The sequence below is a fragment of the Quercus lobata genome, chromosome 2 (genome assembly GCF_001633185.2).
Source record: "Quercus lobata isolate SW786 chromosome 2, ValleyOak3.0 Primary Assembly, whole genome shotgun sequence".
In the NCBI taxonomy this organism is placed as follows: Eukaryota; Viridiplantae; Streptophyta; class Magnoliopsida; order Fagales; family Fagaceae; genus Quercus; species Quercus lobata.
The window spans coordinates 72,627,227-72,639,640 of NC_044905.1; the positions used below are offsets into that span (position 1 = coordinate 72,627,227).

General features: G+C 39.7%; 1 protein-coding gene across 1 annotated transcript; it reads right to left on the bottom strand.

Moving 5' to 3' along the window:
* Positions 1-27: 27 nt before the first annotated feature.
* On the bottom strand, positions 28-5,280 carry LOC115976495 (kelch repeat-containing protein At3g27220-like). The gene is made up of 7 exons (XM_031097799.1): positions 4,883-5,280; positions 3,820-4,008; positions 3,337-3,566; positions 2,085-2,255; positions 1,680-1,785; positions 1,233-1,439; positions 28-313 (listed from the first exon to the last, which is right to left on the bottom strand). The coding sequence occupies exons 1-7, from the start codon at positions 5,099-5,101 to the stop codon at positions 149-151; spliced, it is 1,287 nt and encodes a 428-aa protein (XP_030953659.1). The 5' UTR covers positions 5,102-5,280; the 3' UTR covers positions 28-148.
* Positions 5,281-12,414: the final 7,134 nt, after the last annotated feature.

Sequence of the window (12,414 nt, forward strand, 5' to 3'; positions counted from 1 at the left end):
GGGCTACAGGTAATAAGGCAAAATTGTGAAGTCAAAATATAATCATGGTTTCAATATGACCTGGATCTATAAAGATTAAAAGTACTCTGGCTAAAAAAGATGGGAAAACTATAATAAGCTTAAAAGTTGTTTGATGAGACAAAAGTAATCACAAACTTAATTTAGTTCTCCACATATCTCCAATGACCTTCCTCGGCTGTGGATTGTCTGGCCCTCTGTCCCGCTGTCCGGATGTAAAATACAACCATCCATCCCAGAAACCAGCTAATGCAGTTTTCACACGGAAAGGAAGCTTTCCAATCACTGACCATGTCTGTTTTTGGTAAAAATAAAAAAGATAAATCCTCAAATGTTCAACAGTGAGTTACCATTAGAAATAAGGTATTCCAACAAATGCAAATATGCAATAAGAATGTCATACACAATAGTTAGACAAACCACAACTGTTCTGTATTTTTTTCCTTTGACATGAAACTGTTGTGGTTTTTCATGTTTAGAGGACAGCAATTTGTAACCACGAACCCAAGATCTGGTTCTTGTCAGGAGTTGTAGTGGCATGTTTACAGAAAATGATATAGAATAAGTGAAAACCACGGTTCCTGACAATTCTTCACAATCACCAACCATCTTATGTGACTGGTGATGTAAAGAAAGGCAAATCCATTGTTTGGATATATGCATTCTTGTAAGTGTAGTCCGTGTTTAAGAAGAGAAGTTCATGATATCATACATCACAATAAAGGATAGAATAAGAAGCGACTACATGTATGAGAAGCTACCAATTGAGAACAAGAGGAAAAGTAGGACAAGATGGTTCTAACGAGTGAAACAAAGACCAATAACTGCAACAGTAGGAAATGGTTCAATTACTAAAGGTCCCATAAGAACAAGAATATGGCCATAAAGGACTTGGGTGGGAAGTATGTGAACAAATATGATGATTTTAACATAAGGAAAAGTATCTAGATAATCTTAACGGCAACAAAGGCTTCATGTAACTGATTGCTGACCCCAAATTTTATTATAAGTTTTACTTGACCAAATAATTCTCCTACCTATGAATTACTAATTACCCGAGTAGTTCTCTCTCAAAAAAAAAAAATTACCCGAGTGGTTCATTTCATTGAACTAGATATATTTTATTTATCAAGGAGGCTCCAAAAGAGATAGATTCTATAGAATGATGCATATATCAATATTTGGAGTCTTCTAATGATGGGACTAGATCATACCTGTGAGTCTAAATGAAATTGGAACACTTCCCCAACCAGGATCATTCTTTTGTTCACTGGATGCTTTTCTGTTGTACCTCCAGTGATGATAATTGAATTGTTGACAATCACCCAAGCGCACTCTATATGGGAGTTGGGTTTGGGCATAGGTGGCAACACTTTCCATTTCATTTCATCATCCAGCATATAAACATCACCGTAAACTACCTGAGTCAGTGAAGAATATAATAATATAAAAATCAAGATAAAAATAAACAAGAAATAGAATAGTCTATGGAAAGTTCTTTAAATTAGTGCATGTCAGAGATTATGCAAACAAACGCCATATTTTCTGTTCATTATCCTAAAATACTACAGCTAACCAATTTATCCATGTGTAGTATGTAAATGGCATGCATCATGAACATTACAACCTACTACTGATAACCAAACCAAGCACAATAGTACCTCATGCCTGCGGGAGCACTTAAAAATTGGCGACCCAGGTTTAGCCATAAAATCACCCTCTTGACCACCAATAATAAAAAGTTTATCATTGGCCACAACACAAGCCCTGTTACAAAATTGAAGAAAAAATTAGACCAAAAAAAAAAAAAAAATCACACCTTTTTAGTCAGCAAAGTATACCATGCAACTTCGAAAATGGTGTGTCCCATGAATACCCACATGTACAACGTCTAAAGCTTCTTTTTGTTTTCTAACTCACCCCTTTAATAAATTATTGTTACCTTAAAAAGAAAAGGAAAAAAAAAAAAGGCATTCTTCCCTAACGTGCAACTTGAATGATATGAATGTTTTAGATGTCCTAACAGAATTCCAATAGAATTACATAAACCCAGGAAATCAACAAACCTATGTGGTCCCCCACGTGGAATGGGTACTTCAGTCCGCCATTGTTTCTCCAACACTTTGCCATCCTTTACTGCAATACTCCAATGCTCCAACCCAGGTGTGTGGCGATTCTCCTTGCTGCCACCCATCACATGTAGTCTGCCTCTCCATAATTGAGTCGCTGGAGAATACCTGAAAATTCCACCTGTTAAACCCCTTTTCAGTTAAGGTCTTAACCAAATGACTTGATTTACATGCATTCAGGCACCATAGAACTCTGCTAGCATCTCAATAGATTGCCAGTTTCAAGCTGAGACTGAAGAGAATTATTTAGTAATATTGGTCAGTGTGTAATTCTTCAAACTACAAATCCATTATTTAAGGTTATGCTAGTCCTGGTATGTCACTCTTCTCACCAACTACTATTAGGCAGACTAGGGCATTATAAAGTTATTCCAATAAGCTAATTGCAATTTCTGCTGCTACCATGATTGCAATCACATGCTAGCACATCCAGAAGCTAGTCCAGGAACTGCTTTTCCCCCCACTACAAATGTTGCAGAACCTGTTACGGCATAAGGAAGCTAAAGTTGGAAAACAATGTGAGATAATCCAAATTTTTGGATTTTTAAGCATTATGACTTATGAGAGAGTGATATAAAGTTGCAACAAAAAATTTGCAATATCTTTCACAGATTTGGTAAGAAAATAGGGAACTTTTGACAACAGGGTGATAAAGCGAGGAAATCCAACATGCCAAGATTAAGCACAGTTAAAACTTGCGTGGTATTTGCATGAATGTTCAGAAGGGAGTGATGAATATAGGATAAAATTTCAAGTGAAATACTTTCTAACACAGTGCAACAAGTGTGCATCTTACTAAACTCATAGGGTTCATGAACATTCTAATTTGTCTAGGTTAATCCTATCTATTGCATACAAAACTATTTATAATTCAAAGTAACAAGAATGGACCAGCAACATAGTCTTACAGCAAAAAAACGGATTATGTCTCTGGAAACTCTTATACATATACATGATCACATGTAACAGAGACACGCAAACATGAGCATTTATTATTTTTCACTCATGGTTACCTACTGCATATACAAGAAAGCTACATAATCAGAAGACAGAGTCGAAACTTAGCATGTGAAAATTTATTTTTAGATCATAGCAACAAACAAGTGAAGTTCACACGAAACAAGAACAAAATTGCATTTCCAGAAGGAAATATAGCACAGTTAACACATATCCTAATCAGTTCACCTACCTTGGGGCCGGTAATGGTGGCATGGACCTCCATTTCTTTGTCTCAGTGTCCAGCACAAATGTATGAGAAGTAGGCCCTCTGCATTGGGGGCCATACTGTCCTGAGACTACATATATGTATCTTCCATCAGTTACCACTCCTAAATGCGAATGCCCCATCTCTTTGGGCATATCAAACCTCCCTCCCCATGTATTGCTAGTGAAATTGTATATGTCAACATGAGAGTGCACCTACAAGACATAAACATAGGCATAAGCAAAGATCATCAATATCAATGATTTGAAATTGTCTAAAATACATTCCAATATCTGACTGAGTTACATTTTATATATTCTGGTGATGCCTCAATAAGGGTCAAAGAAGTACAATCATAGTCCAAAAACAAAAGGGATCAACCTGTCAATGATGTCCTATTGAAGCATAAACTAGCATTGAACTTGAATATTGAACAATCAAAATATTCAGATATTGATAGATTCTCACATAGTCAAGTGTGCGATATCCTGCAAACACATATAAAAGATTTTTAATCTGTATGGATGCTCCATCAAGACGAGGTACTGGTGCTGGTGGCATCTCCTCCCATTGTAATTCAGGTGCAGGTAAATCAGCAAAAGTTGCGGATAAAAATCTCTCAGGTGTGCGTTCTTTTCTACCTTTAACATCTTCTCTCTACAAAATATAAGACCATTCAGAATTCAATTGTACTAAACCACATTATAGTAAATAAGGGAATCCACCAAGGGGGTGAATGATCAGAACGAGACAAGTATCCTAACAGAGTCAAACAAGTTCGGATTTTGATAAGCAAGCCTAACAAGTTAAGATAGGATAAGCTTTTCAATTTCTAAAATCCAAAACAATTTACAAATATTCAATACAACAACAACAAATCCTTAGTACCAAAACTACGAAGTCTGCTATGGATCCTCAACAAACTAATCAGAATGTTTCACATGTATTCCTCTCCGCCATTCTATCATATTCAAAATCATATTCTTCATCACCTCCTTAATTAACATGTCAATTTTTACTACTACTACTATTAGTGAGTAGTGATAGTTTAGGTTTTCTTCTCCCTCTTTTTGTTCCCTCCACTTGAATCTAATCACTCTTCCTCGCTAGCACATTCTATTTTATTTTGCTCAGTTTTCTCAATGATCAAAGGAATAATAAAGAAAAAGAAAACTGAGCTTGTGCTAAACAAAATGGTTTGTAACCATACCTCATGAATTTACAGTGACTACAATTGAAGCCCACCAAATAAAAAATAAAACAAAATACATGTGAGTATAGGATCAAATGGAATCCCCCAAAATACAAGCATTCTAGATTGAATAAATATCCGTTTGTAAAAGTTTCTTTCTTTCTTTCTTTAAATCATATGAGTGGAAACAAAACAACAAAAATCCAAAAAATTCATTTCCATATCCTTTTCTCGGTTTTCCCGGCTACCCCATTAGATCAAAAGTAAATGAAAATGTAACATCGAATGGAAACACAAATTGGGTATCCGAGAAATGGCACATTTGGTTGAAGTGCTTACCTTGTCATCTGTTTTGGCAGTGGCATTTGGTACAGCTATAATCCCAGATTTCTCGAGTGCCCAGTTCGATGCAACAGACAAGTAAGCAGAACCAGCAGACGAGTAAGACGAAGTCCAAAGAAAATCTGCAATGAGGGCCGCTCCTAAAAGACCTGCACAGGATGTTAGAAACACTAACTTTGTGGAAGAGGAATGGTACTTATGATTAAACCTGGCCATTTTTCATAAAAATCCCATAAAACCAAGCAACCCATTTATATATAGGGAAAGAGAAAAGAAGGTGCCTGAATAAGGAGAAGAAGAAGAAGAACACAAGTTTGAGGAACAAAAAGAGTTGGGCGCCAATGGTTTTGTGACTTTTGTTTGCGTTTTTCGGTTTCCTTCGGTGGTTAAAATTACTGCGGCACTCTGTTTTAATTTTATTTTTTTTAATGGTTTTTTCCTTTTTAGTTTAGTTTAGTTTTTTCCAATGAATTTATTTCTTTATCTGCTGGATTCACGCGGTGTGTTTTTTTTTTTTTTTTTTTAAGGGAAAATCGAGGGGAAAAAGATATAACATTACTAAAAATTGACCATTAAAATTAGGGATGAGTTTAATTTTGTACTCTAAAATTTAAAATTTTGATTCGGTCCTCCGGTATTGCCTACTGTTTTGATTGAGAGCTCTTTCTTACATGCCCATGTTGAGTTGTCCGCTAAATATCAAATAAACTCAAAACAACATAATTAAATTTCACTCGAAATTACGACATTTTGAATCCACTAAATCCACATCTAAAATCATGTGACGCTATTTAAAGAATACACATCATTAATTACAAATAATTCAATTACTAAAAAAAAAGTTTGAAGAACAACCAAATCGAGTAAGCCCAATGCCAATCCCCCTCACATCGATAATCTATGGCCTCCGCAATTTTAAAGTGAAAATGTTTGTGTAGGGTTAAGAGCCCAAATTATATATTGGGCCTTGGGTCTTGGCCAAGAGCGTAAGAAGTCCGAGGACGAACAAATGGTGATGAATGGTTCAGATTCAAGACTTAATGAACAAGATACGAAAGGGAAGGTAATCCGAGGAGGAATATCTCCTTGGATAGGCTAAACATAGATCAGACATAGATCCTAATGATCAAAGTGAACTTCCAGGAAGCTCCAGTGATAAGGATGTGCGTCATAAGCGTACAAGGATGATGGGAATTCAAAAATATCTTTGGGAAAGCTGCTACCACTACATTAAATGCACTACAGCTATTCTTCTGACCACATTTATGTGAAGAAGACCCTTGAACAATGCTGTCTTGGCAACCACAACTCACAAAAAGCCAAAGAAGGTGTCCGATGGGACAGGTACTCAAGTGAAGGTTCAAATGATCAACAAGTGTAGGATCAAGATGGTCTTAAGGGAGATATATAATGTAAGAGACCTCCTATGAGGAGGGAATTGGAAAAAATAGAGAAAGAATATTGTAGCAATCAGAATTATACTTGTACCCAACTGTAATTGATTTGTATGAAAAAATACCTCCTTGGACAGTGAATTCATTTAGTTCTATTTTCCTTGTTCTTCCTTGATCATCTTTTAAATCCATACTAGTCATTGTCAAATTCATTAGGGTCTAGTTCTTCGACCTACTCTCTACAAATTTATTGTACTGGGCTCACTAGGCCAAGATCTCATACATCTTGGGTTTGGGCTGCAAAAAATGTCCTTACAATTGGCACCGTGTGTGGGGAGAACTTGTGTAATAGTGAGTGCGACATTTAGCTATGGTAGAATCAGGTCCCCGTCAACAAGAATCCATGGGTTCCCAACGACAAGATAACTTCCTTATCCTTGAACGCAAGTGAGATCGAGAAGGTAGCATACACACCACACATACTAGTAAAAGTCACTCTCGAGTTGGGAGTCACGTCTCTCAGGAGCAGAACTATAAAGCCATACAAAGGGAAATTGACCATCTAAAGAAGGAATTACGCCATGCACGACGAAGACGAACTCCCTCCCGGTCTGACTCCTATTCTGATGATGAGAAGGATGGTAGTTATCGATGTAGGTCAAGGACTCCTCCTAGTGAGTCTTTCTCATATGAAGAGGAACATCATCGTGAGCACAGGTACAAAAGCCCAACTCGCACAGGACTAAGAAACGACGCTATGAGCAAAGCGTTGAACCAAATTTCCAAGTCACCCTTCACGTGTAGGATTGAAGGAGCAACTCTTCCTCGGTGTTTCCATCAGCCAACGTTCACCATCTACAATGGACGAACAGACCCAGTGGAGCATGTGAGCCATTTCAGTCAGAGAATGGCTGTACATTCTAAGGATGAAACCTTGATGTGCAAGGTGTTCCCATCCAGTCTATGACCTGTTGCAATGAGATGGTTCGACGACCTAAGAGCAAGTTCCATAGATTTCTTCAAGGAGCTCACCCGGGCATTTGGCTCTCGTTTTATTACGTGTACTAGGGTCCCTTAACCCACAGATTCCCTATTGTCCTTATCCATACAAGAAGGGGAAACTTTGAAGATGTACTCGGATAGATACTGGAAAATGTTCAACGAGATTGATGGTGACTTTGATGACATGGCCGTCAGCACCTTCAAGGCCGGCCTCCCAGCCGAACACGGTTTAAGGAAGTCTTTGACTAGCAAACTTGTCACCAGTGTGCACCAACTCATGGACTGGATTAATAAGTACAAAACGGTTGAGGAAGACCAGCTGCTGGGGAAAGGAAAAGCTAAGGTTATCCCTCAGGAAAGGAGGGATTTCAGGTCGGACCAGTACAACAACAACATCCGACCTCGAAGAGACTTTGCTAGGTAGTCAGGGCCTGCTAATACTCAGGTGGTTAATGCGGTGTTCCGAGAACCAGTGCATCAGGTTCTGGAAAAGATTAAGAATGAGTCGTTCTTCAAATGGCCAAACAAGATGGTTGGAAACCCTATGAGGCACAACCAGAGTCTTTATTGCCAATACCATCAGGACTAGGGACACACCACGGAGGACTGTAGAAATTTGTGGGACCATTTGGACCAGTTGGTCCGAGAAGGAAAGCTGAAGCAGCTTTTGCACCATTCTAGTGGCCAGGTGGGCCAGATAGGTTCTGATCCCTGGAGAGATGCTTCTTCTAGACCTCCTCTGGGAACGATCAATGTCATTTTTACTAGGGGTGTCAATTTGGGTTAGCGTGTCAGGTTCATGTCGTGTCGAGGTAAGGGTATTCGACTAAATGGCTCAACCCTAACCCGACCTATTTAATAATCGTGTCATGATTCTTCAACTCTAACCCGACCTGTTAATAAGGCGGGTTGACCTGACCCAACCCATTTGACACATTTAATAAACGAGTCATGTTGGGTTGACACGAATGTAACACAACCCATTTCAACATTCATAATATTAAATATAACACCCATCTAGAAATAATTTTTTTTACATTCCAAAAAGTAGTACATAAACTATAAGTCTTCAACCCACATTCGAAATAATATAGTTCAACAAAAATATAACATTTATTTAGAAATAAGTTCTTTACACTCCAAAAGAAGTGCATACACTTCAAACCAAATTCAAAATCACAAAGTTTAACAAAAATAAAATAACATAATTCAACAAAAATACAATATCCTTGGAACTCGCCAAATGTTAAGTATCAATATTGAATGAATTTGAGCAAACAGTAGACTAATTCTAACTATGACCACGATTATCATCCATAGATTTTTTGTTGATGTCCAAATTCATAACATCTTCCACAAGTTCATCCAATTTCATTTGTGCAAGTTCTATGCTGAAAAAAAAAAAAAAGTTTTAGTAGTTTTAGGGTTTGTAAAGTTTCAATTTCCAATTATATCCCTTGTAAATTTTTGTAATTACTCACTTTTCTTTTTAAATTTAAAATATATGTTGGATATAGAAGGTATTTGACAAATCTAAAATAAAGTAAATATTTATTTGTTATACAAGTTAAACGGGTTGTATTAAGTGGGTCATTTCGAGTTGACACAAATAAATTGGTGTGTTAAATGTGTCTATTGCGGGTTATGCAGGTTGACCCGCTTATGACACGTTTCTTATTGTGTCACTTTCGGGTCGACCCGTTTATGACCCAAACCCATTAAGCCCCAACCCTAACCAGAAAAAACCCATGTCGGGTTCGTGCCGTGTTCGTAGGTTGAGTCGAACATTGACACCCCTAATTTTTACTGCTCCCGAGAGGACCGGTTATTGTCCCTCTAGAGTGATGTCTGTGGCTCGGCTATCTGCCAAGGATGATAATCTGGAGTCGAAGAGGGCTAGAATGGATATTCAACCAGCAATAAGTTTTTCAAATGAGGATAAGATTGGGACCATACAGCCCCATGATGATGCTTTGGTGGTCACGCTCAGGATTGGTGGGTTTGACGTAAAGAAGGTAATGGTTAGGGGTGTCCATGGGTCGGGCGGGTCGGGTTTGTGCCCAACCCGCAACCGACCCGTAAGAGATCGGGTGGGCAAATTCTCAACCCGCAACCGACCCGTTAAGAGGGTCGTGTTTTGCGGGTCGATTTGCCGGCAAGTGGCATCGGTTTCGGGTAAGGCCAAAACCCGACGGAAAACACAGAAAAATGGCCAAAATCGACGAGATCTAGCCCGATCCGGTGAAGATTTCGTCAAATCCGATGATTTTTCCCCCAAATCATGCTGAGAATCGCCGGATCTGGTGTATCTATGCCGGATCTGATTGTTTTGGTCGCTGAAGTCTGCCAAATCAAGCTAAAACTCGTTGGAATCGCTAGAGAATTCGCTAGAATTTGATGTCTTTGGGCGGGTCAGGTTTCACGGGTTTTGAATAAGGGGACTCGAAACCGACCCACTGGCATCGAGTTTTGGAGCTCGGGACCCACAGCTGACCGCCGGAGCAGTCGGATCGGGTGAACGCCGGTCGGGTATGGGCGGGTGGCCAGGTGGGTTGGACAGCCCTAGTAATGGTGGATCAAGGCAGTGGTGCCGAAATTATGTACCCTGACTTATACAAGGGTCTGAGTTTGAGACCCGAGGACTTGACGGCCTACAATTCCCCTTTGGTAAGTTTTGATGGGAAAGTAGTCATTCCGAGGGGTATGATAAGACTACCCATGCAAGCTAGTTCATAAATGGTGGAAGTAAATTTCATCGTAGTGGATGTCTATTCCCCTTACACGGCCATTGTAGCTAGACCCTGGCTTCATGCCCTGGAGGCCATCTTTTCCACTCTGCACCAAAAGGTGAAATTTCCATCTGAGGGTCGCGTTGAAGAAATTGTGGGGAGTCAATCCACAGTCAGGCAATGCCTAGTGGCTGCCATCTTACATTAACTTGAAGCTGAGTCCTCAACCTCTGTTGGAAGGGGCTTATAGCAATCAAAGGCTCTGGCATTGCCTATAACTAAACCAGTTGAGGAGGCAAAGTGTGAAGATTTAAAAACAGTTATGGTCGGTGATGACCTAGAGAAATTCTTTCTGATCGGAACTCAGCTACCTCCACAGGAAAAGGAAGAGCTAGTGGAATTTCTTAGGAATAATGTTGACGTGTTTACATGGAATGCTTACGAAGAACCGAGGGTGGACTCGAGCTTCATCTGCCATCATTTAAATGTTAACCCATCCATCACCCCAAAAAAGCAATTACCTCGACGCCCATCCAAGGAACATGCAGATGCTGTTAGAGATGAGGTGATAAAGCTCAAACAGGCAGGGACTATCAAGGAAGTTTTCTACTCAGAATGGCTAGCCAATACTGTAGTGGTGAAAAAGAAGAACGGGAACTAGCAAGTGTGTGTGGACTTCACAGATCTGAATAAGGCTTACCCAAAAGATCCCTTCCCTATGCCTCGAATAGATCAGTTGGTGGATGCAACAGTGGGACACCCTCGGATGAGCTTTTTAGACACCTTTCAAGGATACCATCAAATACCACTAGCCCTAGACGATCAGGAAATGATAGTTTTTGTCACTCCCATTGGAAACTACCACTACAAAGTGATGTCATTCGATTTGAAGAACGTAGGGTCTACCTATCAAAGGATGATAACGAGAATGTTTGACCACAGTTGGGCAAGAGTATTGAGATATATATAGACAACATGGTGGTGAAGAGCAATGTGGTGTCTGAGCATGTGGGAGACCTCGAAGACATCTTTGAAATTTTGAGGAAACACAAGTTGCACCTAAACGCTTCCAAGTGCTCATTTGGTGTAGGATCAGGCAAGTTCTTGGGCTACATGGTAACTCATAAGGGAATTGAGGTCAATCTCGATCAAATCAAAGCCATTAACAGTTTACAACCACCTCAGAATCCGAAAGAGGTCCAGAAGCTTATCAGAATGACTACTGCCTTGAATCGGTTTATTTCACGGCTAGCGGATAGGTACAAACCCTTCTTCCTCTTGATGAATAAGTGGAAGGGATTTGAGTGGATGGAGGAATGTGCTTTGGCTTTCCAACAACTTAAGAAATATCTATCTCAACCGCCTATCATGTCCATTCCTGTGGTGTATGAGGTCCTGTTTGCCTATATCGATGTGGCCCCTCATGCTGTAAGTTTGGTATTGATACGAGTTGACAGTGGCATACAATGGCCAATTTACTATATGAGCAAGCCACTACATGAGACCGAGGTTCGCTATCTACCATTGGAGAAAGCCATTTTGGTGGTGGTGCATGGTACACGAAAGCTTCCCCATTACTTCCAAGCACACATAGTTGTTGTCCTGACTTAGCTTCCACTCAGGGCTATACTTCGAAGTGTTGATTACACGGGGAGGATTGCTAAATGGGGCACAATTCTAGGGACTTTTGACATCAAGTACATGCCTCGTACCTCTGTCAAGGGCCAGGTCCTCATGAACCTAGTGGCCGAGTTCGCTAAACCCCCATTAGAAGAAGTGGCAGTGACACAAAACATGGATGAAAAATTGGTTGGCACAATCTCCCTACAAGAACCTTTATTCTGGAAGGTATACGTTGATAGTGCAGCAAATCAAAGGGACTCTGAAGTGGGGCTAGTTCTGGTTTCTCCTAAACAAATCACCATTGAAAAGTCACTAAGACTGGGCTTCTCGGCTACAAATAATGAGGTTGAATATGTAGATTTGCTGGAAGGAATATCCATGGTTCAAAGAATGGGGGGTAAAGGCAGTAAAGATGTTATCGGACTCAAGACTGGTTGTTAGCCAAGTGAAGGGCGAGTTAGAAGCAAGAGATGAGAGAATGCAAGGGTACTTAAGTCAGGTTAGGCATTTGCAATCAAATTTTGAATCATTTAGCCTGTTGCACGTCCCTAGTAATGGAAACACACATGTTGATTCCCTAGCCACGCTTGCAACTTCCTCAGTGTAGAGTTTACCTCGGGTTATCCTTATAGAAGACTTGTGCAAACCCACGGAGATAAAGGGAAAGGTGGTCTACGTTCACTAAGTCAGAGTAGGGCCTAGCTGGATGGATCCCATAATACTATTTTTGAGAAAGGACATCTTGCCAAAGGATAAATCAGAAGCTGATAAAGTACGGAGA

Coding starts and splice junctions, on each gene's coding strand:
- LOC115976495 (XM_031097799.1), bottom strand. CDS start 5,101: ATGGCCAGGTTTAATCATAAGTACCATTCCTCTTCCACAAAGTTAGTG. Junction 2,256..3,336: donor CCACCATTACCGGCCCCAAG/GTAGGTGAACTG, acceptor TGGAATTTTCAG/GTATTCTCCAGCGACTCAAT. Junction 1,786..2,084: donor CCACGTGGGGGACCACATAG/GTTTGTTGATTT, acceptor ATTTTGTAACAG/GGCTTGTGTTGTGGCCAATG.